The 24,942-nt window shown below is 41.2% G+C and overlaps 1 protein-coding gene across 7 annotated transcripts in view; it reads right to left on the reverse strand.

Annotated features, from left to right (window-relative positions):
* Positions 1 to 24,942, reverse strand: part of tjp2a (tight junction protein 2a (zona occludens 2)) — a 39,525-nt gene that overhangs the window by 872 nt on the left and 13,711 nt on the right. For 2 of the 7 annotated variants that reach the window (XM_025908592.1, XM_025908597.1), the window contains exons 2-23: positions 19,580 to 19,633; positions 14,592 to 14,716; positions 14,339 to 14,441; positions 13,459 to 14,233; positions 12,092 to 12,195; positions 9,740 to 9,893; positions 8,395 to 8,506; positions 6,538 to 6,668; positions 6,347 to 6,431; positions 6,049 to 6,199; positions 5,793 to 5,901; positions 5,187 to 5,406; positions 4,607 to 4,791; positions 4,410 to 4,505; positions 4,220 to 4,299; positions 3,133 to 3,343; positions 2,497 to 2,597; positions 2,179 to 2,400; positions 1,961 to 2,049; positions 1,038 to 1,255; positions 816 to 830; positions 497 to 569 (exon numbers count right to left, since the gene is read on the reverse strand). In XM_025908592.1, coding sequence (XP_025764377.1) covers positions 820 to 830; positions 1,038 to 1,255; positions 1,961 to 2,049; positions 2,179 to 2,400; positions 2,497 to 2,597; positions 3,133 to 3,343; positions 4,220 to 4,299; positions 4,410 to 4,505; positions 4,607 to 4,791; positions 5,187 to 5,406; positions 5,793 to 5,901; positions 6,049 to 6,199; positions 6,347 to 6,431; positions 6,538 to 6,668; positions 8,395 to 8,506; positions 9,740 to 9,893; positions 12,092 to 12,195; positions 13,459 to 14,233; positions 14,339 to 14,441; positions 14,592 to 14,716; positions 19,580 to 19,633 — 3,336 coding nt within the window. In that variant the 3' untranslated portion in view covers positions 497 to 569; positions 816 to 819. Of the gene's footprint in view, positions 1 to 491; positions 570 to 815; positions 831 to 1,037; positions 1,256 to 1,960; positions 2,050 to 2,178; positions 2,401 to 2,496; positions 2,598 to 3,132; positions 3,344 to 4,219; positions 4,300 to 4,409; positions 4,506 to 4,606; positions 4,792 to 5,186; positions 5,407 to 5,792; positions 5,902 to 6,048; positions 6,200 to 6,346; positions 6,432 to 6,537; positions 6,669 to 8,394; positions 8,507 to 9,739; positions 9,894 to 12,091; positions 12,196 to 13,458; positions 14,234 to 14,338; positions 14,442 to 14,591; positions 14,717 to 19,579; positions 19,634 to 20,404; positions 20,626 to 22,546; positions 22,637 to 22,773; positions 23,085 to 24,942 lie in introns of those variants that run through there. The other 5 variants (XM_025908596.1, XM_025908594.1, XM_025908593.1 and 2 more) reach the window with 5 other exon arrangements.

Consider the following 24,942-nt stretch of genomic DNA (forward strand, 5'->3'; position numbering starts at 1 on the left):
CGGGGTTCAGTGTCTTCTAGAGCAGCCAGAGATCGAACCAGACACATTAGAATTAGCAGACGTGCTCTATCTCCTGAACCACAGCCACCTCTTATGTCTTAAGTGTAGACACAAGTGATGATTCATAGGTAAGAGTTAAGTGGATTTAAAAAAAAAAAGAAAGAAGTTTCAAAACAGCAAGATGGTGACAGACAAAATGCTCAAGGCTTCAAAATGAGTCCACTCCAACCAATTTATGTTGCGCACAGCCATCTTTATGTACACCTTCATGGATCTGACTGAACATCAGAAAATGTTTTTAGACAGTGGACTTGGATATGGGAATGTCAGGATTGTTTTAGGACAGACAGGGAAGTAAGAGGAACTTTAAATGCAGCTTTCTACAAATCCGACAGGATTCAACTGCCAAAGGTCAACTGAAAGCTCCCTGCTGTGTCTGTTCCTGCTCTGAAGTTTACAGCTGTACCGTGAAGAAAGACAGCATTACTGACTCGAGCGTTTTCTGCCTCCTGTAGCTCCAGGATCCTCTGAGCTCTTGCCAGATGGTCCATCTTCTCAAACGCTTTAATCTGGAAGAAAATAAAAGTGAAACTTCAATTTTTGATTAAAAAAAACCCAGCATAGATACCACACGTCCACTCACATGGTGTAACTCACAAGGAAGTGATTGTCAGATGAAACATTTACAGACAAGAGTGTCTGTAAATACGCAAATACATAATGAGATTTATTAATGGGAACATTTGTGATGTATGACGAGCTGTTGTGGATTTGAAGGGAGGGTTGGAAACACGTGTTGGTAAATTTGTAGTTACCTGGTCACCCATTTTCTATTTCACATTAGATGCAGAGAAAGTAAAAAAAAAAAAAAGGAGGAGAAGGGAATAAGTGTGATATAATAACAGAGTGAAATCTTCTAAAACAAGGGAAGAAAGAAACATAAAAAAGTCTGACTTTTTCCCCCAGATAGCTGCCTTGTTGGTTTAAGAATAAAATAAAAAATAATTAATTCATTTAAATCAATAAATGAGTCTAACCTTGCCCAGGAAGGATTTGTTGGCAGGGTCCTCTTCCTCGTCTTTCCCCGGACTCTGATCTTCTGACGACTGGTTCACTGGTTGGCGGGCGATAGTGGGCTTCACAGGCTTCACGGGAGGGGAGGCGGCTTGTTTCCGCCCACTGCGTCACTGCTGATGGTGCTGCTGGAGTGTGACTCGTAGCTCCGTGTGGAGTCAGTTCGAGTCTGAGCACGAACCTGAAACAAAAAACAAGAACCATTTGTGATCATTTGCTCAACTACAGGATGTGGTTTGTTGTTTTCAGGGAGAGCCACTTCCAAATATAAAGCAGGCAGGAGTTTTGAACATCTTTATCGGCTTAGTGTGAGAAAGTTTATTTCAGTCACAGCCGCTTTAGGCAACAAAAGGTGTTTTTTCCCCTCATCTTCAGTCCCTTATATTTGCAGGTACAGCTCTGTTCTTGGGCCTCCCTGAACCTTTATGCGCATATGTGGAAAGAAACATCAATTAGAGGAGGAGTACAGGGTGGGTTGCAAAGCGGCTTGCAAAGGAAGTACCAGATGAAGCAATTTAAATAGATCCTCCTATATTGGATGCACTCTTAACTGATGTATATAAGGGCAACTTTATCAATCTAGATTACAGTTTTTGTTATTTATCAAGAAAAAGCTCTGAAAATGGACACAGGCACTAAATGAAGTCCAAAGAAGGCAGTTCTACCCTCAGACATTTCCAGCTTGGTTAGAAGCAGATCTGATGGTACAGAAACTTTAGACTTTGAGTCTTGCCAAGAACTGAAAGGTCTAAAGACTTTTAACTGAGATGCAGCTTGATAGAAATAATTACAGACCACAAGAAAGTGTAGTGAGAGTGAGGTCTGACGGGAGAGGAAAAAAAAAAGAAAAAAAAAAAAAAAAAAAAAAAAAGGGGGAGGTTCTCACCTTTGGGGTTCAGGGACGAAAGAGGGGGGAGGGCTTGGCTCTCTGCTCACCTCTCTTCTCATACGTACACGGGGTTCAGGGTGAGGCCTCTACACAAACACACAACACACAGAGAAGGGTCACAGGGGTTGGAGTAGATATTTTAATAGTGATGATGATGGATTAACAATGTTTGGAAAAAGAAGAGTATCAGAGTCTCTATCGGCGGACACGCCCACCTCGTCGGCCAGTACGGGTTCTGATGATCGACTGATGGCCGACACGGGGTGGGGTTCATCCAGTGTCTCGTCCAGCTCATTGTCAGTGTACGCCCCGCCCTCGTCCGCTGTGTCGTCGTAGTCGCTGGTCATCCGGCTGTCCATGCTGAGGTAGTCACTCATTGCCGACAGGTAGGACATGCGGTCGTCTTGGAGATCCAAGTCCTCCTCTGAACCATCCACCTGAGGAGAGAAAGTAACAGCAAAGGGAAGGGGTGTAAGAAACAGTCAAATTCACACAAAAACACATGTGGTCTGCAGAAGTTCACTGACACTCACCTTGCCCTCGCACACCCACACAGCTTTGTCTTGCTGCTCCCGAATTGAATCTTTCACACTGCCATACCACGCGTCATTGGCCGAGTTCAAGTCGATGGTGTCTAACGGACAAAAAACAAAAACAAAAAAATATTTTTAAAGAAAAAACTATATGGAAAAAAAAGATTTCATAATACTTAGTAGTGTCAAAGTTAACATGACAATACCATGTCAACGCAAATTCCTTTTAACGCCTCTATTGTTTTTTTTGACGCGCGACTAATGCATGTGGGCTCTGTGACCTTTGGCTTGGCCGTGTAGATCAGGTTGTCTGGAAGTGCTTTAATCAGTTACATTGTGGATGGTGAGCAGAAATGGAGAAAGAAGCGTATTTTTGCGTACATTTGGTGTATTTTATGAGCATGCAGTACCTCCGGGGGTTTTCTCAGTAGCAGTTGTCATTATTTGTATTGTTGCAATAATTATAAACATAAATGTGAATAAAGTATGTATATTTTCCACCCCCATGCTGGTAAGAATATTAGAAACATGAAAACTATCCTGTTAAGGGTACAGTTACAGTTGATTAAAAAAAAATCTGATTAATCACAAGTTAACTATGGACAACCATGCCATAAATCACATCATAAAACTCACCCGTGAAAAGGTGTGAACAGCTCTTTTTCAGCCTAAGGGCCTGCTCGTACAGTTTGCGTGCGCTGCGGTTGGATCCGGGTATGAGGCGGTTTCTCATGGTCTTCACACCTTGTTTGCTGTCAGGGTTCAGGAAAAGGACGATGGGGTACCACTGAGTGTAATTCAGGGTGTCCACAGCTTTGGGAGTCACATCCAGCAGAGCGTGACGGTCCTGCAGGGGAGTAATAAAAAAGAAAAACATGTTTATATGTTGGATGATGAGTAATAATTGCACAGAAATCTCTGTTTTGTCACTCTCGACAGCTGTTCATCCGAGCCACTTCAAACTCTGCAGGTGAATTTGAACTATGACATTTCTATATCTAGAAATATGTGCAAAGAAAATTGGATTTTTTTGTGGTTTGTTCTCTCTTTTAGCAGTTTATTTGGTTACTATGGACTTCAGGATATAAAGGTTGTATTGATGTATAGCAAGTTGAAATACTGCACAAAACGGCAAAGCGCTCTGATGACTTGTTTTATGGTAGGTAATAAAGGGTAATAGCTGGAAAACAAAATCTCAATTGAAATTAAATTCTGATTAGCTGACCAGAACAGACTACCAACCCTACCCTATTTTAATTCTTAGCCCTCAAACAGGTGGATGAAACTATGAGGTCAAGCAAAACTGCTTTATCTTTTATAAAAAAGATCACTTAGTCTAAAATTCAAACGGGTTCCCACAAACATGGCTGCACAAGTTATTCTTTAACTCTTTCTTGTTACTTTTAGATGCTCCTGTATTGGCAGATTTTTATGCTTCTGATGCAACAAATCCCTTTGGAGTTTTGATTCAACTCCAAAAGGATCTGTGTATCCACCCGAAATTACCCCGGGGACTTTTGGCTTGTTATCTGAATCTTTAAATCGCTACAGTTATGGAGCCACTATTATTCATCTCTGGTTTAATTGTGTTTAGGGGACATAAAAATTAAAAATAGGGGAAATAATAAATTGTAACAAGAAAAAATAGGTGTTGCGCACTCCCATAACAGGCCCTGCACTAGTGTTCATACAGCGTCATTATCTTCTTATGATTATACCATACCTGTTCAATGATTTGCCGGATAGAGTTCAATCTCACCACCCCCGAGGACTTCTCACTTCCTGCATCCTTGGGCTCAGTTTCTGAAAGAGGAGATGAAAACCAATCACAAACAAGAACAGAGTAAAGAAAGCCTACAGAAACCTTCTTCTGTTAGTGCTAATGTTTATTTACAGGCGGTCGTGATACTTACTGGCAATGACAAACTGATCAGGAAGTTCAGTAGCCAGTTTTTCGTTAACCACGTCAGAAATAGGCCCAAATATCACCACCGGTCTCCTGAAACCAGCTAAACGAAACAAAAAGAATGAATTCAGAAGTTCTGGCACAACAAGGACCACTGCAAAATGCCTCCGGTGAAATTGCAGGGTGAAAGGGTTTCCTGGATACCTTCACGTAATACCACTCTCTCGTAGGCGGGGAAGCGTGTAGCCGGAACGTTGCCCTGGTCGTCTCGACTCTTGCGCAAATCTTTCTTCTTTGCGGCTCTTTGGCCCCTCATCCTCCAGAAGTCTCCTCTGTCATTGCCCGATGCAGCCCGCGCAGCATTCTGGACGTTAGCCATTTGCTCTGCTCTGATATCGAGAACAAGAACATATATGACTTTGTCCAGTTAGATTGCTCACGCGATGATATGCAGATTTCTTACCAGCGAAAGAAGATGTTGTGCTGTATAGATAACACTATCGTTACATGTGCTATACTACTAACAATGTTTCTATAACTTTTCATTAATCAAATCTTGATCTTTAGATTTGAAAGATGCTACAAGAAAGGCAGTGTCTTCTGCTGAGAAAGATAAAATATCCAGCCAAATCCTTAATAAAGAAAAATTAAAAACTTGAAATATATATATTTAAAATAAAAAACAACAACAAAAAACATAGCCATCACGTCTGAAAGTGAATTTTTCTGATAGCCAGCAGGGGGCAGAAAGGCTGTCTGCACAAAGATGATCATCATTGCATACCTGCTCTTGTTGGGGATGATTCCCTTTTCTAAAAGCTGGTTGTTTTTGTCACTACGGATTGCCAGCCAGTTGCCAAGTTTGCCATCATAGAGTGTGTCCGTCACTTTGAAGACCTCCCCCCTGGAGAAAGGAAGGCTCTGCGGGGCCTCCTTCTCATATTCAAAGTGGGTTCTAATGAAGAAGGAGTCGCCTCTGCCAGATGCTAAAACATCTTTATACACTGGCAAAAATAGAAGAAAACAGAAGCTTAAAAAAAACCCCACCATTATTTGGCATCCCACATGGCTCAAATTTGGGCATCTTGTTTTTCCTCATTCATCTATTATCATAAAAATAAATAAATTACAGGAAATAGAAAAGCAAGCAAGCCAAAGTGCCACATGCCATTAAAACTCTGAATAACAGAGACATCCAGTCTTTTAGTTCTTCAAACAGGTGTCCTAAAAGCTTGGTCTGACTCCCCTCCCACCGAGAGCTTACTGGCTCTTCATACAAGACTACTAAGACTTTTATCATATCCTGTGTGTGTCTATGTGATATACTTTAACAAAGGAAGGTTTTGGCATTAGTACTGTTTGTGCAGCGGTTCTTTATCCAGTCCAGTACCTTCAGGCTTGCTCTGCGCAAGAATGGTAACTTCCTCTCCTTTAGGAATCTCCAGGAGGTAGAGAACAGCATCTTCACGCACCATGCCTCTGAAGTCTCTGTTGTTCACCTGAAGCACACAATAGGAAATAAAATGAGAAATCTGACCTGATCTATGTCTCAAAGACGAAGCTTCTGTCTTTTTTCTCCATGCTAACTTCAGCCACAGCACTCTTGTGTGTGCAGGGTTTAAATGTGGAACTAAAATGTGCCGCACCCTCATGATCTGATCTCCCGTGCGGAGACCCTCCTGCTCTGCTGCACTGTCCTCCTGAACACCGGCGATAAAGATGCCGACATCATTTCCTCCCGCCAGCCGCAGACCCACACTGTCGCCTTTCTGGAAACGCACCATCACCGTGTTCGGCCTGCATTATGGAAACAACAGTTGACAAAGGGAGAGTCTATTTATGACGGAGACAACCAAGCTGGCTTCTTGTTTCTGAGTAAATTTGAGTTTGCGCAGCTCAAATAAAAAAAACAACAACAACCAAAAAGAAAACACTAATACTGACCCGTATATTTCCAGGTCTTCTGCACTTGGCTTTAGTGGCACTTTAGGGGGAGCGTGAACCTTTGTGGCGACACTGGCAGCTGGTACTGCAGAAACAAAATCATTTACAGTCACAGTATTCAATTCAACTGTTTGATTTGACTTTTATTTTAATTTTACAGTCTTGCATATTCTGGGCAGAATCATGTTTACCTGGTGGTGTCTCGGAGCGTGGCTCCTCCCTCTCTGCCTGCAAAGGAGCCTTATCTTCAACGTCTCTGTCAGCACCTCTGAATGGGGTTGGCATAGCACCCATTTTTGCCAGCCTGCTAGGCGGGTCCTCTCTGGTAATATCCCAAATTTTTGGAAAGTTTAAAACAAGCATTTTACACATTTAATTCGGTTGATATAATTATGACTCCTTTTCCGGTTTGGTTTAATAACACTGTGGTTTTTCCGATATTTGATGTGACGGACTGCCTGAGCTTCATGAAGCATAAAATCAGCATAATCCTACATTATCCTGATTTGTTTCTGGTGTATTTAATGCATGCGTAATAAATGACTGGGTATGCCTGACCAAAGCAGAGGTCAATGCTTCTGTGGTATCTAGAATTAAGAAAAGCACAAAACAAAGGTTTGTTTAATGAATTTACCCAACACTTAAAATCATTTTCAGATGTTTTCTGTGTTTTTTTGTTTGTTTGTTTTTAGAGCAGGCAGACAAATCTTTTGTTGTGAGGAATAATGTTAACTCAAATTCATTCCTATGAATGAAAATGAGACATGGGGTCACAAGCAGTTGCCAAAACAACACAGACCCAGCTCTTCAAGGCTTACGCTTTGTGTGTTTGCTTTTTTTTTTTTTCACACTCAGAAACATTTGAAATGATCTCTATACAAATCCAGTTTTTTTGGAAAGCTTTGGAATCGTTGCCCAACCCAGTTCAGTTTATCTTCCACAAATCTTTGGAGCAGAGGTGTGTAGTGCAAATTGGCATGACCTGTGGAGCCACAAAAACTTCTAACTTAGTCAGGACCACGAAAGTAAAAGAAGAACTTTATTTCTGCAGTAAGATTTGGGAGTACAGCTCTGTTCTTAGACTTTCCTGTCCTTCCGTATGCATGTGTGTAGTGGAAATCCTGAGATGGGGAAAGCAGCAGTTGCAAGACCAACCAGTCCAAAACAGAGCAGTCATGGATGGCAGATAAGACATGAATAAGCATGAAGAGGAGGAGCACGGGTGGATGCGGGTTGCAGCTTGCAGATGCAGCAAAGGTAGCCAGCTAAAGCAAGTTAAACAGGATTCTCTACAAGACTGAAAAACAGGATGTTCAGGAAGATATCGGTTGAACCATCAGTTTATGTGGGCTAGTGCTGAGATCAGCTGATATCATAGGAATGCGACTGAGTTCAACTTGGTGAACTGAATGAACACTCTGCTCGATTTAATGAAAAATAAAAAGGGTAAAACAATAAAGGAGGGACTAGGATTCATACTACGTAGACACCAATATCCTTGAAAAGATCAAACGGCCAAATAAATAGGTACAGTTTGTGTTATGTTCCTAATCGCCCCCACCCCCACCCCCTGAACCAGTCCTGGTGATGGCTGCCCCTCCCTAAACTGATTCTGCCGGAAATTTTTTCCTGTTAAATTTCCTTCCTGTGATCACGAAGGGGTGTTCATAGGGTATTATCTGATTGTTGTATTCTTTTTCTATTTTTCCCCCTTATATAAATAAAATTAAAATTGCATTTTCTGATTTCACAGGAAAGCAGATTCCCAGACCTCCCTCTCCCAAGCCACCTCCTCCAGCACTAACTGGAGGACACAAAGGAGTTCCCAAGCAAGCAGAGAGACAGTCTCAGCATGTCCCGGGTCTGCTCTGGGGTCTCCTCCCTCCTGATAAGACATGCCCAAAACACCTCAGCTACATGCCATCTGGGTCAGAGCATCGTAGTCAGATGCAGTCTCTGAGCCCCTAACCCTGAGGCTGAGGGGAAAAGCTCATTAAAAGCTTTTATAGCTTGAAATATACCAGAATTGGCCTTTAATGACAGTGTACCTGGGCTTGTCTCGAAGTCTCTCATTGGAGGAATGGGAGGAGAGGTCAGAGTGGTGGGCCCGTCTGTCATCCTGTGGAGAATAGGAGCGGTACGACTCGATCTCAGAGATATCTGAAACACACAAGGATGATGAAAAATATCACAACCCCTGTGAAACCACACAAGAGTCAAGCAGCTATGGGGGTGGGGTCCTCTGTGTTCAGGTAGTAAAGCCTATAAACTTTATCAGAAAGAGTCAAATGCTGTGTCTGTCCTTGCTGCTTCTTTGTTTTGTAAATCACATAACATGGCCTTTGCTTGGCTCAAATGGCCCGTAGGTCATGAAAGCGGGTGGGGGGAACCAACACAGCTCTCAGACAAATGAAGGTCAGAGCACTGTTCACAGATGAGTAGCCACACCAATTACATATGCAATACCAGTTTCTGGGGTTACAATGATGACGAGGAGCACTAAAACTCAACAGGATGTTTCAATGTTAGCATTCAGGGTGTGGAAACTAGACTGCACTTCTATGTTATACTGCAGGGCAGGGAGGATAAAGCACAGTAATACCATTACAAAGTAAAATTACAAATGTGCACTGAAGGTGATTTGTACCCGTCAGACCTCAAAATCCTAATTTTTTCAGTTAGTCGGTCCCTATTGTCCTCAAACAGAATTACAAAGAGGGATGCTGGATGGTAGAAACCAGAAGGCTGCAGCGGTGCGAACCTTAACATAATGAAATTCTGTCATATCCAGTAGCAGGATTATGATAGGGGATTAGATCACGCCGCTAGAGGCGAATGAGCACTTTCACACATGCACGCGCACACACACACTCCCCAAACCAGTCAAACTGGGTCACAAGTCTTCGTGCTATTCCCCCCCTCCTCCCTGCAAACATTTGGTCAGTGAACAATCCACTCACACCACTTATCTCTATCCTTCCCGACCAATAACAGCATGCCATCTGGTCATGTGACAATAAAAACAGGTATAAAGGGGTGAGCAATCAGAGGGTGGAGGGATGGTGACGATGTGCTGAATATGGTTAGCTCGTAGTGCTTCGTGGAATATGTGTATGTGAAATAATATTTAAATAAAACTAAAAGTTGATGTAAGTAAAGCCTTTATTTTAAGAATTAAGAACAAATTTGATTGACAGGTACAGAAACATTAATGGCATTAAGGTTTCCACAATTGATTCATTAGAAGTTCATAATGCAATGAGGTTTATATTTATAGATATATATATAAAATGATGAAGATGATGATGATCATGGAGATGATGATGGCCACTCGCCAGGTGTGCCTTTACACGGCATAGGACCTGCTGCTTTTCAGTTTCGAGTTTCTCTCACCGTCGAGCTCCGAGTCGCTGTCGACCATCGGTGGGATTCGGACCAGGATCTTCTTCTTGTCTCGCTGCACCACCAGCTGCAGCTTCCCGCGGGACTTCTCAATCAGCTTCCCGGCGTCGCTGAGAGACAGGTTTTCTGTCACAGTCCCATTAATCTGACAGAGACAGAGGGGATTAGGAGATGTGCAGACGCTTCTCACTGCACAAATCACACAAAGCATGCAATGTTTTACAGTTTTTAAATATTTGGTACACTTAAAAAGGAATTATTATTTGAAACTTTCAGAAAATCTTGTTTAATATGAGACAAATGTAAAAGTGACCACTCCGCCCTGCCTCTGTGTGGCAACTGCTTCTCCCAGGTACTGATAGGAATGTGGGCGACTTGTTGACTACATGTTTAATCGCTGCTGCTAGGGCTGTGCGATATGACCAAAATCTCATATCCCGATATTAAGACATCTATCGTCCGATAATGATATAAATCACAAAAATGTAACATTTTCTGTAAATTCTGTGAATGTCGGGCAGCTCGACTTGCCTGAAGTGTTTCCAGCTGGGCGTCGCGTACCTGGAGTCGAGTGTTTTAACTGATGCATGAAACGATACATTTTTAGACATAGGTTGTAACGGCCGCCGTTTTCTTTGTGAGTATTTATTACACAGCGTGCTGCGGGGAAAAGCCTGTTCTAACGTTTGAGTCTAAGGTTTATTTTTTAGCACCTGACGGCTCTTTTTTGCTTCTCATCCGTAAATACTCTGCATCTTTCACGTGATTCAGTTTATTTTGAAAAGTCTCAACAGGATCTTGAGCTTTATTGTGAAAGGTTTATGTGGAAAATAAACAAGTGGACACGAGGTGGTTTTACCGTCGTTGTTGCTAACGACAACGCATAAAAACAAGCGCTTGTCCGTCTGTGATGTGGTTATATTAAATATAAGAGAAAGAGAGAACTTTAGGAAATTAATATAGCCACTACAGTGACCATCAAAATAATGAAAAAATATTGCCGTAAACAGTTTATTTTGCGACACCACGAAACAAACGATAGCGTAAAATGAAACGATAGACGTTTTTCTATCGTCATCCGATATATATCGTTATATCGAACAGCCCTAGCTGCTGCCCTTTCTAGTACGAAATACTAGTCTGTTAAAGGCATGTTTCTTATTTTACACAACGGTAGCTGTCTGCTAAAAGATGTTACACTGCCGCTACCCAATGGTGCAGCTCTGACTCTCTCTCAGTGGAAGACATAAATAAAAGAGGTTGAAAGCAAACAGATGACAGCTGTGTTACAGCATGGTTCTGCAGCACTTTAACATAAAAGAAAGAAATTAAAGGCTGTTTGTCAGCTGTGTCTGGATACGGAATACAACCAAGCAACTGAAGCGGCAGAAACCAAGGTTACCATATACTAGCACTGACCTCGGTCAGAGACCCATCTACCCCTGGCAACCACTGGTCACTAGGGAAAAAATGTATTTCTCAGCCTGCTTTTGATTGCTTGCCGAGCTGTAACTTAACCTCCTAAGACCCGAACTCTTCCACGACATGCATTTTTAATTTCTCTTTGATATTTGGGTTGATTGGGGCCCAATGAATGTAAAAACAAAGAATTTCCAATTTATTTTTTTTTACCTTATTTTTGTTTTTAAGAAAAATGAGAGCCACAAATGAGGATATTCATTTAAAATTTTGATAGAACAGTAGCAGGATAATGTCCTCGTAAGTGGATATCAGGCCCATGTAGAGCAAAACTGAGTATTTTGGTCAAAATGACCAAAAATGTGATGTCCACATATGTGGACGGCAGGTCCTAGGAGGTTAAGAAAGCGCAATGCAAAACAGAAATGGAGAACACTCACCTTCAAACTAAATTTCACACCATATCACTGAAACCAACAACTTTTACAAAGTGTCTGTGTTGTCAGCAACCTACTAGTGAACAAGGCAACTGGAAAGTTTCAGTGCAGAGGTATATACACCTCTTTGCAATCTTACTGAGCAAATACCAGCAAGCTTTAGCAACCAGTTGAGGAATACTAATTTTTCCATAGCGACAGTTGGGCCATGTCGTCACAAACTAGTCATTAGTCTTGCGTGATTGCAATGTAGCCATCGATTTCACATCGACTGCCAACAAGTGGTCAGGAAATACTCATTTTCCTTAGCGACCTGTAGTTGCTACGCAGTGTCTTTAACCCTGTGTGACCGGATCGTTTCATCCAAAGCATGACCCAAGATGCTGAGCGAAAGCACAGTAAAATATAAATAAGGATTCATTTGAACTGTCAGAGATGGACGGTTAATGAGCAAAAAATGACAAATAAGGAATATACGCCACCCTACCTTCAGAATAATGTCCCCTTCCTGCAAGTTTCCATCCTTGCTGGCAAGTCCTGTGCTGGTCATCTCTTTGATGAAGAGCTGGCTGCCCAGACGAAGGCCATATTCTGCAAAAACACAAATCACACACATTTTATGTATAAATAATCAAAACGAACACATTTATTTTACCCAACTCCACTTTAATTAAATCTGACATTCACACTCTAAATAACCTGGCATGACCGAACAAATGGAAAAATTAATCAGGTCACTTTTCGATCTCTGAAGGGGGGTTTATTAACGGTCAGTGACCAAAATGCCTCTGGCCACATCTGTATAAATGATGCACTGAAACACTAGGCTGATGTTTAAAATAAGAATTTACCCATAAGCATTGTGATAACTTTTCCAATTGTTCATTTTGTTTTATGCATTTCTGTACCATGTGAAGAAATTCACCTCAATTTAAAAATAAAGCCAGTAAACAGCTAGCGCCAAACTGATGAATGGTACAAGTCATTTTATCTGCTGATATGCTGTAATCAGCTGGTGGTGATGTATGCTGACATGGCCGTGCCTCCATTTAAAAAAAAAAAAAAAGAAAAGAAAAGAAAAAAAAGAAAATAAAATTCTCTCTCTCTCTCTCTCCTATATATTCCATGTTAGATAAACAGTTACATGGTTGGGTGGAAATCAGCTAGAATTGCAAAGGGGCCAGATGCACTCTGCTTGAGTAAACAATTAAATGTACATTTAGGACATTTCCATTTTGCATCCATTTAATAAAATCTTCAAATAAAGTGCATCCTTTCCTCTGCTTACCATTTATCAAATTGGTTGCCAATTGTTTTTCTTGTAGCAGACGCCACTTGTTTTTGTGCTAAATGTAGGAGGAGGTTTCTTTCCCAAAAAGCTGTCCATGTTTTATTTACTTCTTTATGATATCAAAGATACTTAGAAATGGGTAACAAAACTCTAGTCAGGACCACTTAAACCTTTGTTTTGGGATCTCCATGCCCTTCCCTGTGCATATGAAGGAAGCCCCCACTACAGAACAGAGCAGATATAAATGACAACAGATATGAAATTAAATAGAAACAGAAAAAGGAAGAGCTGGGGCAGGAGTCAGGTTTCCAACAGGCTTGCAGATGCAAAAGTACTATTGGCAGCAACCTTTGTGAGATTTGCCAAATGGATGTGTAGAAGGGTATCAGCTGAGGAAGAGACCAGATCATTCATTAACATATAAATAGGATTTAACCTGAATTTTAGTAAAGGTTAGCTTTCCGTGCCACCCACAGAGACTGTAACCCTTTTCATTTAAGGTACAGAGAACAATTCACATTCAATTCACATTTTGTTTGTCTGACAGCCTTTTAGCGTCTTACCTTCGTTGGGATGGTTTTTCAGCAGTAGCACATTCACAGGTTTCTCCAGCGGCTCCAGGTCCCGGGCAGGGCGAGGCAGAGGGAGAGGGAGGGGCACGGCAGCAGGTGACGGTGTACGTTCAAGGCGGTCCCTGCTTGCACTTCGCTTTATCGGCTCGTCATATTTCCGCGGCTCACTTGCGATGCGGTCAAGTCCTCGATCGTAGCTTTGATCACGCCCGCGGCCTCGTCCTGGACTGTCGCGCCTGTAGCGCGGATCAGGGCTTTCGTTGCGGTCCAGGGTTCGGTCGCTGCGGTAGCGTCGGTCTGGGCTGTGGTCCCGGTCGAGGGCTCGATCACTGCGGTAACGCCGATCAGGACTGTAATCTCGGTCTAATCCACGGTCGCTGCGGTACCTTCTGTCTGGGCTGTAGTCACGGTCAAGCGCATGCTCGCTCTTGTAGCGGCGATCTGGGCTGTACTCTCTATCCAAAGTGCGCCCTCTGCTGCCATCTCGCCGGTACTGGCGGTCCAGGCTGAGGTCTCTCTCTGTGCTCCTGCCACGTTCCCGCCGGTCATAGTCACGATCACGTGTGTGGTAGCCGGAGTCCATGTAGCCACCTCGCTCCCTCTCCAGGCTGTGGTCTCGGCCTCCGCCACTCCTAGCGCTGTACACGCTACGGCGGTCCTGATCATAGTTGTAGTCATCATTGTAGTCGTTGTTGAAGACTCTGTCATCAGGTGATGGCTGACGATTGAGCACATTGACTGGAACCTTTCTGGGCCTCTTGACTGTCTGAATTTTTCCATAAAAGCACAAACAGATCCATTTAAGAAAAATCGTAATTCCTAATGTGAAGAGTAGATTCTCTTTTAAAAGAGAGATTGATGCTTTACTTACAATTTTTGCTACTTTGCCACACTTCCTGAGGGTCTGGACAGCAAACGAGTGGATGGCTCCATCCATGGGGATGGCGTTCACCTGCACTACTCTGTCATTTTCACTAAACAAAAGTAAACACACAAGTTAATCGAACTGAACTCAATTACATTTTTATTTATTTTATCAAGCTGTTACATGTGTTTTATAGAGTAGATTTATTTTAGAGTTTGTTTCGTTGGAATAAAACGATAAAATAACAAATGGTACATACAACAACAATCCATCAGCCGGCCCTCCCTGCAGGACATCAGATACCACGATGGACGTCTCGCCAGTGTCTTCGTTTGGGTTGTCCCGCCCTCCTGATACAGCAATGCCAAAGCCCATCTTCGAATCCTGAAAAGAGAGAAAAGATTTGTGAACTCAAACATGCTCCAGCTACTCTATACAACTGGACATTGTACAAAAATCACAGTTTGCATCCTAAGCAAGGCTAACAGTAAAACACCTGCAGAAATATCTACATGTGACCATAAACTATGTTTGTGTAGAGTTGTCATGACACTAGAATTTCAAACTCAGCACAGACATACTGAATACTTAATACCATTTATTTTCATTACATTGAGAGGGGTAGTGCTGCAGTAGGTTTGGTAGTGCTCTGCTTCTGATGCCTTTGCTCCACAATTTTGTTGCTGATTAAACAGAGATGGTAAGGAAGTTGCTGGGAGACTCTTCTCATTTCCGAACATATTACTTTTTAAACACAGATAATTTAACATGAAAACACAGTTTATACTGCACTAAAATTACAGAAGGGCAGGACTTTTACTGTCATGCATCAGTTTACTGAAGCACAAAATATACTTGTTTATCCAATGGCCAGAAATAACAGGAAAATACCATTTAAAAAAATAGATTAGGCAACGCCGACTTACTGCCTTAATAAAATGAAGACCAAAGTCAACCCCCACAGGCCTGTTTTAAACCAGGAAAGACCCCATTTAATCCAATTGAGATGCTGTGGTATGATGAAATGAAAATGTTCTATTGGAGGCAGGGTCAACAATTTTTCCTGGATGTTGTTTATATCTCATAAGCAGCTGAGGGAAATGTCTGATGGAGTTTGTTTCTGCTAAGGGAGGTTCGATGAATTACTAAATCCCTGCTCTGTGTGAGAGCATGCTCAATAAATACATCAAAAGTATCTATTTGTACGTTATTAGTTTAGTTGGATTTTATGTGGCATTATTCGTGATTTAGTTTAAGAATAAAAAAAGAAAAAGGAAAAAGAAGAAACCCAAGTAATGAATTCATAAACTTTTTTTCCTCCAACGGTACATTATGAGGGCTCGCTTCATTGTCCCTTTGGGTTTTTAAGCATTTGTGTGCGTGTGTGAGGTCCAATAATCCCAAAGGTGTGTTTCAGCTCACACTGCATTACCATGGCTGTATGTGTATTGTACATGGTGATTAAAGGGATTTTGACTGACTGTGATTAAAGCTCTGCCTGCTGAGAGCATGTAGGACTATCCAGCGGCTGAGCACCTGTACTTCAATACTATGTAGCTTTCTGAAATAATACATTGATGTTTCATAAGTAACAAGTGTCAGATTTTAAGCCAATCTAACATGTGCACACTAACAGAAAGTTTATTTTAAATACTCTGTTTTTAAAGGCTGCTTAATTCTTCATGTTTCTGGGTTTCTCAGATTCTACCTGCCACTGCTCCAGCTTGCCCTGATGAGATTAGGTCAGAGATTTGATGACCCCGTCTCTCTTTATCCCTTCCCTTCCATCTGCACTTAAAATACGAAATAAATAAATAAATAAATAAATGAATGAATAACAAAAAAACCCAAAACAAAACAAACCCCCCCCCCCCACTCTCTGGCAGATGGCCGTCAATTCAGAGGGAGGGTGAGGGTAAGAGTAAGAGCAGCAGTGAGGGGGGGAGGGGGGGGGGGGGGGGGGAGAAAATAGAGGGCTGCATCAACAAACTCTGGCTAAAATATATTTATAAGTTAAAATATAAAGTGTAATACAATTATTACATATATAAAAATTATAATGTAATAATTTTAACCCTAACCCTTCAGATCTCACATAAATGTCAACTCTCCTGGCTCGAGGTCGCCTTCATCCTGACATGAAAACACACTCGACATGGTCTGATTTTTCCTCAGGTTTCATGACTCACAGAATTTCTTCTACTCAAAAAACAAAAACACATGTGCAGTTTGTAACATGAGACCAGGAATAATCCCCTGACTGAAACAAGAAGAAAGCCTGTTGCTGATTTGCGTCATTTCCACCAGTGGTTGAAGCAAGAGGGGAGATCTGTAGAGCCTGATTAAAAAAAAAGCCACCAGCTGCTCCTGCAGATGTCAATCTAAATAAGCAATCCTAAACCAATTTTATAATTATTAAGGCATATTTACAATGTGATATGGGCTGATTTTCTTTTTTTTCGCCACCAGGTTGATGAAAGTAGAGCAGGTAACAACTTTTTGGGGGGTATTTTTAAGTGAATTGTCTCTCTTTAAATACTCAGAACATGCTTTATTTTCTGATGCATCAGATCAACCATATTACACCCATCTTTGCCCAAAAACAAGTTAATAAACGGCGTGCGGCCTGTTCTGCCTTTTCTTCTTCTTTCAGCTGCTCCCTTTAGTGTAGCTCCATCTCCACCTCTAACATCCTCCTGTCACACCAACCCACTGCATGTCCTCCATTATAACCATGAATCTCCTCTGAGGTCTAAATCTTGCCTCCGTCTGAGGACGTTTACAGATATTTATTTAAATTGGATATGATAAATGCATATTGATTGGCTGGCAGATGAGTAAAATAAAGCAATAAATTCAGAATTCAGTTTGGGAATGTTTGACGACATCCCATTCATATGAAACACATGTGAATCCTGCTTTTTCATTATTAAGTGCATACTACAGAGATGGGAAACAAGGCAAGTACCTAAAGATTAACTGCCTGATCAGGATCACCACCACCACCAATTCCAGTTGCTGAACTGAACCTCTGGACTGTGTTTGTGCTTTTTGGAGCTTTTTAAATGCAATAATCTGACAAATGATATAAACTACTGGACAGATAGTGTACTACACTGTGAATTCAGTTTGCACTTTGTGCTGTATATACATACATAGTCTGTGTGATGCATGCATGAAGTCTGTGGATCTCCAGAAGTCATTCCTTTTTGGAGAAAAGGGTGGACTACTAAGTTACGAGCTGCAACCTACCTGAAAATGGAAATGTGGCTGAATGTTGCATACTGTAATAAAGACTGTTTTAATCCCTTGTAAGCAAAGTATGGGCTCTACCTTAAATCAAAAACCAAATAAATATCATATATTTAGACTCTGTACTCCTTAAATGAGGTTAGAAATGCTCTGAATATTTAAAGAGAGAAAATTTAGTTAAATAGTGGAAGGGACCAAAAAGTAGAAGCACAAAGCAGAGTGTGACAGCTGGCTGTGGTGGGGTTGTGGTGGGGTTGTGAGGGGGCGGGGTCTCATGCCTACAGCAGAGGACCTTTTTTGCACTAAATCTGCTTTTCTGGCTTAAGTGAGCCACAGCACGAGACAATGAGCTTATCATGATGATTACCTAAGCTCAACTGACTTCCTGCGCTCACACAGTCACACACGTGATTAACATGAACAGCAGCCTGAACCCTGGTCACTGAATGATGGTTAAACAAGTTGAACAAATAGACGATTAAAGATGTGATAGCTGGGAACAATCAAAAAGTGGAACTGAAGTCTATCTTCATTTTTGAATAGTCATTGGATCATATGGTTTAGGATTTCTGGATTAAATTTTTAAATCACAGAACATACATACATATTATATACTATATATAAAAAAGGTGATTGGTGATTTAAGTGACTTTGAACGTGGCATGGTTGTTGGTGCCAGATGGTCTGGTTTGAGTATTTCAGAAACTGCTTATTTACTGGGATTTTCCTGCACAGTTAACTCTAGGGTTTACAGAGAATGGGCCCACAAAAGGGAAAACATCCAGTGAGCATCAATTCTCTGGGCAAAAATGCCTTATTGATGCCAGAGGAGAATAGTCCGGCACTTGGTACCAGCTGAGCATTGTTTAAACACCACAGCCTGAGTATTATTCCTGAACCTGTCCATCTCTTTATAACCACAGTGTACCAATCTTCTGTTGTTACTTTCAGCAGGATAACATCCCATGTCACAAAATCATCTCAGGACACAGATTCCCATGTCTTGACCACCTCTTTAAGGTAGATTATAGACAGTGTAAAAGATGAACGTTAGTTTTACTTTTCAGATATAAGTAACTTGGATGTGCTTTACACCCGCACCTGTCTTTTCAACGACCACACGAAGCCAACAACTTTGGTTTCAAGTAAGACTTTGTGTTATATGGAAGTCTGTGGAAAACCAGAACTCAGCTCCTTCACTTTGTTACCTTTCTAAACAATTTATTGATGTCCTCAGTCTCAAGTAGCACTGAATAAAATATTAAGTTGTAAATTATGGTCATTATCAAAATCGGCAAAGACAGTTAAAGCAGTCATTAAGAAGCCTTGAGTTGAGCAATTGCCATCGCCATCTTGGTGTTTGATTTGATAATCCTTATTTGTGATTCTTAGAATGACCAAAATTTACAGACTGGACTTCATGTTGTATTCAGTAAGACTGGAAACTATGAGCTGAGCTCCTAAACTCATCAGGAAACTGTTTACTGAGGTCGCAGAGCAAAACAGCAAAGCTGTGTTTTCCGAGGTAGCCTTCTCTACAACCACAGGTCACCAGCAGATCGCCATCTGCTGGCCATTAAAAAGAGTGCAGATTAAAGACACTTATGAGTTGGTTGTGAAAGCTAAATCCATCTTCTATACAGTAAGTGGGTTTGAATTATACTCCCCCTTAGCTGCTAAAAGCTCCATAATCCATTACACTATAAAGTTACTTAACCCTGAGTCACCTCAAAGTATCATAAGCAGAAACATAAACATAACTGTTCTTGATGGTTTAAAACACAACAGCTCTGCTCGACTTTGCTCATTCACAGTTCAGGGGAATGTCACTGACATCATTTTCCCTTCACTATCGGTTCACTGCAAAATATCAAAGCAATCAATTAAATGCATTTCCTGTGATCCACCGGGGTCAACAGCTAGGGCTTATGGAAAACATGTACACACTGTAAATGAGATGAGGTTGGGAGTGTGTTTAGGTGCAGATGGACTCACCCTATGCAGGGTCACGGTGTACTGCTCCCACACGGTCTCCTCCATGACTGGGTTCTGAGGAGAGGAAAGAAAAGATTACCACGGGTGGGTTTATTTCACCGGACAGATTAATAATGTATTATGTGATGTAACAACAAAGCCAGTTCATTAGCCCATGCTGCCTGTCGTTACACAAGCACAAGAACAATGACAGGCCTCCACTGGGCTGTTTAGTGCAAGCTGTGAGAAGTAACTTCTGGCTTTTGTTGATTAGAAATTGATTTGGAACACTTGAGCATCAGTTTGCAGTCTTTAAATAAAACAAAACAAAAAAACTGTATGAAACAGGCTGTATGAGGAAGCTACCAACAGGTTACACTAAGAAATACACCTGCTAAATGCAGTTAATTAGAAGACAGACTCAAACTGACAGAGTGAGGAAAAAAACTGAAATAAAGTGAAATTGTTTAAATTTTTTTTTAGATGCTGCCACTTTATTTATACCTGTTAAGAGACTAAAAACTAATTCAGTCCAAAGAAAATCGCAAAGTTAGTCTAAAATATGCCCTTATTTTCAACAACGACAAAGGCGATTTCCAAAATATAAAAACACGAATGACACATCAATTTCTTTACACAACAAACATGGAGAGAGAAGAGGCAAACTACTTTATATCCGTTTACGTAAACTACCCGGAATTTTTTCTCCCGTTAGTGCTACTTTTCTGCAATTCTGACACCATCATTTCAAAATAAAACATGACCCAACCCATTAAAGAAACTCTCAGGTCATGCTGGCTGGCCAGACATCTGATCAAATTAAACTGCAATCAGAATAGCACTCACAAGCCCCTGTAGTATGCGTATGGTCTTCACCGCGTGGGCCCATTTCCTGTGCAGGCTGAGGACCGTCTTCATCATTGGTGCTCTCAGTCTCTTTCCTCTCTGTGTCTCTCCCTGCTCACCGCCAGCGGTGCTCTGGCAGACTGATGTGCGCCACAGCCTCCTCCATGGCCACAGCTGCACAACCACCAGCAGCTCTCTCCCTGCATCTGCCCGCCCGCCCGCCGCCTGCCTTTGACGTAAGAGGGATTCTGCTGGCCTACATTCAGCACAAATCCCACCGTCTGCAGAAAGTGTAAACACACAGGCACACCAGCTCCTGTGCAAGCGCGCGGCGATCCCAACAACCTGAGAGTTCACCCACAAACGCAACAGCAGATCACTCGACGTATTCCGGCTTCGCCACACGCTTGCACATCGACATATATCGGGCACTTCCCAAAGTTTCACAGCCGATTCTCACTTCACAGAGACAAACCCACAGTGAACGTTCGAGGAGTTCAAATCTGAGTTAGTACAATGGTTAGGATTTTACATCGTGGAAAGAGAAACATCTCTGTGCTGCTGCCATTTCAGGCTCAGGCTTAGCGAAATGGGGGCATGACTCGAGCTGGCAGCACACCCATCATAACCCACTTTTTTGATCTTCTGGCCAGCACAGGAATACTTTAGGACCAGTGGCAGAAGCAGAGAGACTGCACAGTGGGGGGAAAGGTTTTGTTTTGTTCTTTTGGATCTGGCAATGACCTTTGTAATGCCCATCTGGAACTTTATCTTAAACCGTTCTTCGCAAGCCAGGCTTGTGTGTGGAGAGCAAAGGATTGGAAACATACTGAGCCCAGCCTCAATAAAAAGGGGAACATTAATATTGAGGGGGGGGGGGGGCATCGAGATATCACTTGACATCCATTTGCACTACAAAGGGCAACAGACTGCCATGTGTGAGGAGAGGAGACATATGAATGACTTACAAATATGAGCGTGCTTCAGGCAAAGCCAAACCAATTTAAATCAGAGTGTCTTTTTGTACTATGTGATTTGAACATGATGGGTCCGCGCAGGCAGGCCCGTTGGATAAGTCACAGTCCCGAGTGCAAGCCATTACATAACAAAGCACAAACACATTTCCACTAATGAGGAGGGGGAATGAAATACTGGGTCATACACACAGGATGTGACTTGGAAAACAAATTATTTAGAGATACAGCTCATCACTTATCACAAAGTAAATACAAAATAAATGTGTAGCTGAAACACATACCATTTTTACTGATACCATAAGACAGTAACGTCTCTTGCAGAATTATTTAAGTATCCATCTATTCTTATATCCATCACGTTTGTCCAAAGAAAAATAACCTGGAACATGTTTAATAGATGGTAGACCTATATTCTCATTTTCATTATAACTTCATTTGTTTGTTTGTTTTTTTTGACTAATCTGAATGTTAAATGTAAATTAAGGCACAAAGTGATGCATTTTAAATATATTATAACATTGAATTACATTGCTTTGCCTTCCCTACAGGCCAAAACTAACTAACTAAATAAATACAATTATATAAAGTAGGAAAATGACATTAAACATGCTACAAAAAAATGTTCAGTTAAGCTAAAGACTTTTCTGCTCATCAACTACAGTTTTATTTAGGTTTTACACCTTTGTTTACAGTACAGTCACATCATTTGAGCAACGTGCTTCTCTTGTCCCAATTACTCCCCATCTTTCCTTGAAATCAAAGAAAATTTATCAGGAAATGACAAAATGACCCAGCCATTTCCTGTGTTTATGTACTGCTGATAAGAAAAGGCAGTGCGAGTCTGCCCCCTCCTGGCCGTATACCTGTATTACCTCGTGTGCCAGAATAACAACTCCTACATAAGTATATTTAATTTAGTGTAGAAAAACAACAATTACATTGAGTTTAAAGGCTTTGGTTTGTAATGCAGGGGGACCACAACACTGCCGTTTCCCGAGAAAGTGGATTTTCAAATAACCACAAGATAAATAAGACCAAAAGCCTTAAATCCGCTGCAAAATGTACCAATCGGTCGACTAAACAAAAACTGCGGATTAGATCAGAAGTCAAAACTAATCTTAAGACAACAGAGATGTGTTTAAAGTTAAAAGTTAGCTAACTAAACCGTTCGTGTAGCTGGTAGCAGTAGCAGTAACAGCAGGTGCAACAGGCTTCAGCAGGGATTCATGGAAACTCCCGACTTTTCCTCAAGGATCTTCACACACATACACACACAGAGAGAGAGAGACAAACACACACAGCACATCCACAGGGCTAAAGTTATCTAATAATGCTACATTACACTACATTTGTATTCATCAGGACTGACTGTAGGTGTACAAAAGGACTTACTGTTAAATACTGAGTAGCGTATCTGCTCAGAGAGAGCAGCCCCCCTCCGTTTACTGGCATCACGCACTTTGAACTGTCCGAGACTGGTACCGAGGATTCAAACCAAACTACGACTAGTTAGGCGTTTCCGGTGGCACATCGGCCACAAGTTGTGAAGAATTGTAAAAAAAATTCGAAGCTTGAAAAAGTAAAAGTCTTGAACGTTTCACTTTAAGTGAACCACTTCACTCACAAAACACACAGACTTCGTGAATCCAGAGTAAAAAATTAGCGCCGACAGCTCCTAGCTTGGTTCAGATTGTACCAAGTTGGACCCCCCGGGAGGGGTGGGGTTAGGTCCAAACTAATTCAGATAAATAAAGACCACCTCGAACAACAGTTTATAAACTTAACTTTACAGAAACTAATACTGATATTCCAATAATATTTGTAATTACAAACCGCTGATAACACAGCAGATAGAGAAATAAAGGTGGCTTATGACCCTTAAATTGTTGAGATGGACGCGTCCAAAATTCCCATTGATTTTTAGGCAGCCTGCTGTGAGGCTTCCAGCCAGACAGCATAACAACAGCCTTAATTAAACTAAGTGAGGAATATTACAGACATAAACCAAACGGCCAACGCGTCCATTTTAGGATAACTGAAATATTTTATTCCAACTGCTTTCAATGCAAAAAACAACGTTTATTCAGGGTGTGTAAATAATAATAACTCTTGTGAGTAAATCCAACACCCCTCCCCCAAAAGACACATATACTTTAAGCGCCTAAAAATCTACTAACAGGTTTGACAGGAAAAAGTATACAATTTGTTCATTTAGGTAGAATGCAGCCCTTTGCTGATTAGCAATCACTAATGTAAGGTAATAAAGTCTGTTAATATCAAATTTCCCCTAACTTAATATCTACATCTATACATCTAAATATTTATTTGTGACATTATAGATTGACTTTACATTACATTCAACCTCTACAACTTCAAAAATGTTTCCCAGAACTTTTCAAACACATCTTTTTTTTAACTTTAAAAAAAAACTTTATTCTTTAACAGGACATTTGACATATTTTGTCTTGCCTAGTCTGTTCAACTGAACAGACATTTATATTTAGGTTTATATCTAGTCAAATCGACCACTTAAAGGGCTTTATAATACATGCTGACATGCCCAAATTCATACAGTAGTACTCTAGAGCACACTCACTCATATACAGACGGATGTGTTGGGAGTTACTTGGGTTTCAGTAGCTTGCCCAAGGATCCTTCAACATGTGGACCGGAAGACCTGAGGACTGAACTACTGACCTTCCTGTTAGTGCACGCAGCAAGAAATAGTTGGCTTTGGCTGCGTTTCCACCGGTGGAAATTGGCATTGTTTGATTCCACTTATCTACTAACAGGCAAATAAATTTTTAACCGATGAGAGCAGCGTCTTCCTGGGTGACAATCAAGAGGCTCATATCTTGGAATGGCCTTCACGCTCACCAGATCTCAATCTAATCAAACCACCTTTTCTTAAGTAAATATGCCAGACATCGCCATGATCAAAAACACAAAATGACGGTGCTCTGCTTCACCAGTGAAGTTACAGAGTCTAGGAGAATCAAATCCAAGGTGCACTGAAGCCATTTTGGTGGCACTTGGATGGCTCAACACCTTAAAATGACTCCTAATGTTGGTTTTCCTTTAATTTGTCACTCATATAATACCATGTGAAAACCTCAAAGCTCCTATTATGAGAAACTTATACAAAAGGTCAAGACGACCACATGCAGCTGTCCCACAATGACCCCTTGTTTTTTCCCCCCCCTTTCATCTCTGTGTGCACAATTTACTGTGTGTACGAACCCGCCCTCATCTGGTATTTTATCAGAGAAGAATCAGATAAGAACACACCAGCTGACTCTGAAAATTTCCAAAATCCTTAATAAGACATGAAATGTATCCCTTTAATAGCCACCATTTTTACAAATTTCTGCTTCTGAAGAACACAGCACTTTATCCACACTTTTTTTAGGGCAGTGAATTAAATAATTACAATACAATTTCAGAGAAATTAAGGTCAACCCAAATAAATCAACACATTCCACTCCAACTAAGAGATGCCAAACGGATCTTAAAATAGGCCATCCAAATGCAAAACAGCTTCACTGCCCTGAATAATTTGTG

The sequence above is a fragment of the Oreochromis niloticus genome, linkage group LG7, assembly GCF_001858045.2.
Source record: "Oreochromis niloticus isolate F11D_XX linkage group LG7, O_niloticus_UMD_NMBU, whole genome shotgun sequence".
Classification (NCBI taxonomy): domain Eukaryota; kingdom Metazoa; phylum Chordata; class Actinopteri; order Cichliformes; family Cichlidae; genus Oreochromis; species Oreochromis niloticus.